Source organism: Sapajus apella, unplaced genomic scaffold (genome assembly GCF_009761245.1).
Source record: "Sapajus apella isolate SASKATOON/1434 unplaced genomic scaffold, GSC_monkey_1.0 scaffold6, whole genome shotgun sequence".
In the NCBI taxonomy this organism is placed as follows: Eukaryota; Metazoa; Chordata; class Mammalia; order Primates; family Cebidae; genus Sapajus; species Sapajus apella.
The window spans coordinates 33,113,235-33,120,781 of record NW_022436946.1 but is presented as its reverse complement, the minus strand read 5'-3'; the positions used below and the strand labels follow the sequence as shown (position 1 = coordinate 33,120,781).

General features: G+C 39.9%; 1 protein-coding gene across 2 annotated transcripts in view; it reads left to right on the top strand.

Moving 5' to 3' along the window:
* Positions 1-506: 506 nt before the first annotated feature.
* Positions 507-7,547, top strand: part of KPNA5 (karyopherin subunit alpha 5) — a 61,742-nt gene continuing 54,701 nt past the window's right edge. The window contains exon 1 of one of the 2 annotated variants that reach the window (XM_032274967.1): positions 507-730. In XM_032274967.1, coding sequence (XP_032130858.1) covers positions 727-730 — 4 coding nt within the window. In that variant the 5' untranslated portion in view covers positions 507-726. Of the gene's footprint in view, positions 731-922; positions 944-7,547 lie in introns of those variants that run through there. The other variant, XM_032274968.1, reaches the window with a different exon arrangement.

Below are 7,547 nucleotides of genomic sequence, written 5' to 3'. Positions count from 1 at the left end.
GATCGCGCCACTGCACTCCAGCCTGGCGACAGAGCGAAACTCCGTCTCAAAGAAAAAAAAAAATCACAGATGTTATAGAACACAAAATTATAAATATCAAATTAAAAAGTTTGAAACAAAACGAGCAAAGCATATAAAAGGAAGTTAATGAAGCTGAAGAAAACGTGAGCTTTCTGTACGTACACTCGACAAAGCTGCGATTTTTACCCTCTTTTTTGCACTGTTGTAGCCCCAATAATGTATCTAAAATGGTACTTGGCACAGTTTATATCCTCAAAAACATACGCACGCATGACGAATGAATGAATGAATGAGGGGTCGACCCTTTGCATACATGGAGGTCTTCGGGCTGCAGAGTATCTACAGCATGGTCACCACAAGCGCAACTAAAATCCAGAGGTTGTCGCAGGCGCAGGCTCCGGCTCAGGCTTCGGCTCCTCCTTCAGTGGGTGGGGCGAAGGCGCGCACTTTTCTACGCCCCTCTGCTAAGATGTGCTGACAAGCCGCCGCCACCGCCGCCGCCGTCGCGGCAGTAGCTCCGAGTGCAAGGGCTTCTGGGAACCGAGCCTCGGGGTCTCGGGGAAGGGGCGCAGGTGGCCGCCATCTTGGATTGCGATCGGTCGCTACGCTTCACGCCAGGGGCGGAGTGGCGGCCCTTCTGTTACCCGCCACACACACGTCGCCGCTGGGGACTCGAAAATCAGGGCATCGGAGAGTGCCACATTAATGGGTAAGTGGGAGTGGACGCGGGCCAGGTTGGGGGAGCTTTTTGTTTGGTCCCTTTGGCAACTTGGTTCCTGGGTCCATGGTTTTTATTTATCCTTTCCTTTGCGAAAGTCACTGAAACCTGGCGGTGCCGGGGTGTTTCTCAGGTTTTCCCGAGGGCGACAGCGGTCGCGGGGGCGTGGCGGCCGGACATTTCCCTTGCGGACGCGAAGGCTTGGTGAGTTCAGATTCTTTCTGCCAGTGCTCGGAAGGAGTGTTGGGCAGCCGGTCTCATCTTCGCCGCCCCGCCTCACTGTTTCCCGGTAGTTCTTTTCGGTTAATGGAATTGCCGAACGTTGCCACTCATACCTGGTACCCAGCGGCTGTGTCCGGCAGCTTATGGAAATTCCACAGTGTCCAATGAAGAGAAAGGTTCCATCCCGGGGGCCTCCTAGCCTTGCCTTTTCCCTCCGCCAGCCGCCCTCTTCACCTGCGTGCGGGTTCCTCCAGTGCTCATTCCTGACCACAAGGCAAGCCTGGGTTCCACGCTTCTAATAGTCGGTCAGCCCCGTGCTAAGATGAAAACTTAGTGTTTCATCGATAATGCATAGGAGATGGAAGGATTTGAAAGCTGTGATATGACAGTGCTACGTCTAAAGAATATGACACTGGCATTTACTTTTGAGCTTTTTAGACACTTTTTTTTAAAAAGATGAAAACACTAATGACTTATCTATCAATTACAACACCCAATAATGATTCATATTCTGTAGGAACGTGGCTTTCTTGGTAGGTCAGGAACAACTGTGTCCTTCCGACCTAAGTACTGCTTGTTTGGTTGTAAGGGCTCTCTGGTTAGCACTTAGTCGCTTTGTGCAGTCTTTTACTTTCACTAATGAGGCACACAACCCCATGGAAATGAAGGCTTTACTGGCATAAGAAATAATGTCGATTGATATTAAAGAAAGAAAACTCTTAAGTTCATAGTCTAGTTATTTGCCCAACTTCCACACGGTTTTTCTAAGAGCCATTGAAAGCTTATGAATAATAATAATAATAAATCCCTCTATTCTGTAACTTTGAAGTGCCTGAATAAGATTTCTTGCATTTAACTTTTATGAGATCTCAGCCTTTGAAGTGCAGCCTTTAAATTTATTTTTCAACGAACAAAACAATCCCATTGGGTGAGGCACCTTTAGAGATAATTTTCCTTGTTTTATTGTCCCCTTTAAAGTAGCTGCAGTGAGGATGGATGCAGGTGTTAAATATGAAGCCGGAAGTCAGTACTAATGAAGAAAAAGGAACAAGTGATATATTACTTGTTGGGGCTACATTTTATTTGGCTAAAATTCATATCGAACAGTTACGGTGTGGTTGCTTGAATTAATGGTTTCATGAGTAGCGTCTTTGTGTGTGTATGTGTGTTTGGTGGGACACAAGGTGATCCAGTTACATGTGGCAAGAAAATATTAGAACTTCTATTTGTTTTCCTTTTCAAACTTTCATTCTTAAAATTTCTATTTTTGTGAATTTTATGATGGAGTAGTAGAATCGTAATGCATGTATAGAAATAAATATATTCAGGACGAATACACAAATACATTTTACATATGTGGGATATGTGAACAAAAGTGTTTGGAGCCAGTGGCCTAGAATGTGCTACATATATAGGTGATAAATATTTTAAGAGTTTTATTTCCATGAGCATTTTATTTTACTTAAATATTTTATACATATTGAGTATAACTTAACAACTAATACTACGATCAGTTTGCTCCGTAATACTATGATCAGTTTGCTCTGTAATGAACACCGAATGCTATTTTTTTCAAGTCTAGCTTTTTATATATATAAAATAGAGAATAATGCCAAGCATTGTGTTTTATTTTTATTTTTATTTTTAATAGAGACAGGGTTTCACCCTGTAGGCCAGGCTGTCGAACTCCTGACCTCGTGATCTGTCTACCTCGGCCTCCCAAAGTCCTGGGATTACAGGCGTGAGCCACAGTGCTCGGCCATGCCAAGCACTGTTATTAGTAAAGTTATGCTGAGCAGTTTCTCTCTCCCTTTTTTTTTTTGAGACAGAGTCTGGCACTGTCGCCCAGGCTGGAGTCCAGGCTGCAGTGCAGTGGCAAAATCTTGGCTCACTGCAACTTCTGACTCCTGGGTTCAAGCGATTCTCCTGCCTCAGCCTCCTGAGTAGCTGGGACTACAGGCTCCAGTACCATGCCTGGTCGATTTTTGTGTTTTTAGTAGAAATGGGATTTCGCCATAATGGCCAGGCTGGTCTCAAACTCCTGACCTCAAGTAGTCTACCCTCCTTGGCCTTCTAAAGTGCTAGGATTACAGGCGTGAGTTACCCCACCCGACCATATTGGACAGTTTCTAATGGTAACTATTTGTAGGTGCACATAGTATTGCTGAATCCATTAAATGTTTTAAAGGAGGGATTTTGGTAAATTATGAATGTATTCCCATTCAGTCACCTCAAGTCCTCAGCGCATTCCCTTCTACCTTCAGCTCCACCAGTAGTGAGATTTGTCTCACTATATTTACTAGTGACATAATTACCAAATCTGATTCCTGATATGGTACTTGGATTATTATAGGCACTTTTATTTTCTGGATGAATCAGTGATTGAATAAACCTAGTGGCCTGTTTTTTAGTGGTATTACAACTTAAATATTCTTTTATTTTTTGAACTCCTTTTGCAGGACTCTTATTTTCTGATTCTTCTCTTCTCTGACCTACTTCTTTTTGGTTTCTTTTGCTCTTGCCTTTTTCCACTAAAATATTAAGTGTCCTCAAGATTTCTCCTTTGGTCATTCTTCTTCTATAGCTCTACATGATACCGAATTGTCACTCTGGATCCCTGTCCTGAGTTCTGATCCATATTTTCAACCGTCTATAGATCAAAGCCTCCTACAAGTGCACCAAGTACTATATATTTAACATGTTTAAAACCAGAGTCACTATACACCTATTAGAAGGGCTATGACTAACAACAACAACAAAAACCCCTGACATTATCAAGTGGAGACAGTATGCAAAGCAACTGGAACTCTCATACATTACTGATGGGAATGCAAGAAAAGATTTCACTTTGGAAAGCAGTTTGACAGCTTCTTATCCATCAGTTCTACTCCTAGATATTTACTGAGTGAAATGAAAACTTATGTTTACACAAACACTTTTACATGAATATGTGTAGCAAATTGATTCATAACCTTCAAAAACTAGAAACCACCCAGATGTTCTTTAACTGGAAAACAGATAAACCGTAATAGGTCCCTACTGTGGAATAGTACTCTGCAGTAAGCAAGAGAGTTGATAGATGCCAACAACATGGGTAACTCAAATACTGTGCTGAATAAAGGAAGCCAGTTTATTTTGTTGGTTTTGTTGTTGTTGTTTATTTTACCTTTTAGGCTCAGGGTACGTGTGCAAATTTGTTACATAGGTAAACTTGTGTTATGGGTGTTTGTTGTACAGATTATTTTGTCATTCAGGTACTAAGCCTAGTACCCAATAGTTATTTTTTCTGCTTCTCCCTCTCCTCCTACCCTCCACCCTCTGGTAGGTCACCAGTATCTGTTGTCCCCTTCTTTGTGTCCATGTGTTCTCATCATTTAGCTCCCACTTTTAAGTAAGAACATGTGGTATTTGGTTTTCTGTTCTTGCATTCGTTTGCTAAGGATAATGCCCTCCAGCTTCATTCATGTTCCCACAAAAGACATGATCTTATTCTTTTTTGTGGCTGCATAGTATTTCATGGTGTTTATCTACCACATTTTTCTTTATCCATTCTGTTATTTATGGACATCTAGGCTGATTCCTTGTCTTTGCTATTGTGAATAGTGCTGCAGTGAACATTCATGTGCATGTGTCTTTATGGTAGAATGATTTATATTCCTCTGGATATATACCCAGTAATGTGATTTCTGGGTTAAATGGTAGTTCTGTTTTTAGCTCTTTGAGGAATTGCCACACTGCTTGCCACAGTGAATGAACTAATTTACATTTGTTTTTTGACTTTTTTTTTCTTTTTTGAGACATGGTCTCACTGTTGCCCAGGCTGGAGTGCAGTGGCTTGATCATGGCCACTGTAGCCTTGACCTCTGGGCTCAAGCGATCCTTCCACCTCAGCCTTCCGAATAGCTGAGACTTCAGTCACGTGCCACCATGTCTGGCTAATGTTTTGATGTTTTGTGAGAGCGCCTGTCTCACTATGTGGCTCAGGCTAGTCTCAAACTCCTGAGCTCAAGTGATCCTTATGCCTCAGCCTCCCAAAGTGCTGGGATTACAGGCATGAGCCACCATACTTGGATCTTTTTAGCTTTTTAATAATAGCCTTTCTGACTGGTGTGAGATGGTATTTTATTGTGGTTTTGATTTGCATTTCTCTAATGATCAATGATGTTAACCTTGTTTTCATATGCTTGTTGGCTGCATGTATGTCGTTTAAAAAGTATCTGTTCCTATCCTTTGCTCACTTTTTAATGGGGCTGTTTGAAATTTTCTTGTAAATTTGTTTAAGTTTCTTATAGATGCTGGATATTAGACCTTTACCACATGCATAGTTTGTAATGATTTTCTCCCATTCTGTAGGTTGTCTTTTACTGTGTTGATAGTATCTTTTGCTGCGCAGGAGCTCTTAAGTTTAATTAGATCCCATTTGTCAATTTTTCTTTCGTTGCTATTGCTGTTGGCCCCTTCATCACGAAATCTCGGACTATTCCTGTGTCCAGAATGGTATTGCCTGTGTTGTCTTCCAGGGTTTTTATAGTTTTGGGTTTTACATTTAAGTCTTTAGTCCATCTCAAGTTGATTTTTCTATGTGGTCTAAGGAAAGGGTCCAGTTTCAATCTTATGCATGTAGCTAGCCAGTTATCCCAGCACCATTTATTGAATAGGGAGTCCTTTTCCCATTGGTTGTTTTTGTCAGCTTTGTCAAAGATCAGATGATTGTAGGTGTGTGGCCTTATTTATGGGCTGTTTTGTTCCACTGGTCTATGTGTCTGTTTTTGTACCAGTACTATGCTGTTTTGGTTACTGTAGTCCTGTAGTATAGATTGAAATCAGGTAATATGATGCCTCTAGCTTCTTTCTTTTTGGTTAGGTTTTCCTTGCTATTCAGGCTCTTTTTTGGTTCCATATGAATTTTAAAATGGTTTTTTCTAGTTCTGTGAAGAATGTCATTGCTAATTTGAATAGCATTGAATCTGTAAATTGCTTTGGCCAGTATGGCCATTTTCATGATATTGATTCTTTATATCCATAAGCATGGAATATTTTGCCATTTGTTTTTGTCCTCTCTGATTTCTTTGAGCAGTTTTGTAATTCTCACTCTAGAGATTTTCACCCCTCTGGCTGGCTGTATTCTGAGGTATTTTATTCTTTTTCTGAGACGCCAGATTCAAAAGACTACATGCTATATGATTCAATTTTTCTGAAATTCAGGAAAAGGCAGAACCGTAGGGTTGGAGAATTCAGTTTTTACCAGATGTTAAGGGTCAGGGAGGGGCTAATAGGAGCAGCTTGAGGGAGTTTGTGGGGGTGACAGAACTATTCTGTCTTGACTGTGATGGTTACATGCCTGTGTATTTGTGAAATTCATAGAACTGTATACAAAAAGAGTGATTTTTACTAAACATAAATTTAAAAATAAACTTAAAATAACTGAATTCATTATTCTTGTCTCAGAAACAAGCCGATGTATAAACAGAACAACCGCTACTCTGATCCTTCATCTGTATTCTCTGTCTTATGTTATTTTGTCATACCACTCAAATGGCTTAGTTAAACATGGAGTCATTCTCAACTCCCTTTTCTTCCTCACCAGATATCTGTTACATTCATTTGGCCTCTAATGTAATTAGATTCATTTGGCCTCTAATGAAATTGATTTATACTGAATCAATTTCAGAAATGTTTCTGTAATCCAACATGTCTTCCATGTTTTCATTGTAGTAACTTGTTTAGTTCACCTCTTCAGCATCTCTCTTATCTCTCTCTGAACTATGTGAAACCATCTTTTCCTTAATTTCTTTAATTCTATTCCTTAGGATTAAGTCCAAATTTCACAGCTGCATTATAGGAACCGTATGTGCTCTAACCTACCTTTATGGCTTTATGTTCTCCCATGCATCCTCATTTTGGACACACTGAATCTCTTACTGTTCTTGGTTATGCAAGGCTTCTTCAAAAACTTTGCCTGTGCATATATTCCTTCTACTTGAAATGTTTGATTCTTCCCGTTTCTCTTTCCTGCTTTTCCTTCAAGATAGGATACTCATGAAGCTTTCAGAGGTCCGTAAGGCACAATTACTTAGCATGTCTTCACTGCTCTCACAAGACTTAAAGCATGTATTTTAGTGCACTTTACAGCTTACAATAAAATTTGCCAATTCATTAGTCTGTCTCAATACCAGGGATGGCAGATAGATGCCAACCTCTCCTTCTCTTGTGTTTAGTTCATAAGCTAAATTGGTCACAACATTGTCTCTGGTTGGACATGGATATGTCCTCTGAATTTAACAGAATAACGTACTGGATACTCACTAATTATCTGATGTTAAACTGGAGTTGGCATTCTGCTTTAGGCTGATTTTTTGTGTGTGTGATGTATAAATCCAGAATAGGTTATAATGTCAGTATTTTAATATTTCTGTAATATAATATCAAGATATCAATACTGTTGCATTGTTTAAAAGTTTGTAATTCACTTTCTAAAAGTAAAACTAGCATATATGTTTCAAATATGAAATATATTTATATATATTTACAAAATATGTGTATAATGTTAACATTTTAAAATACCTCTGTAATAAAACTACTTAAA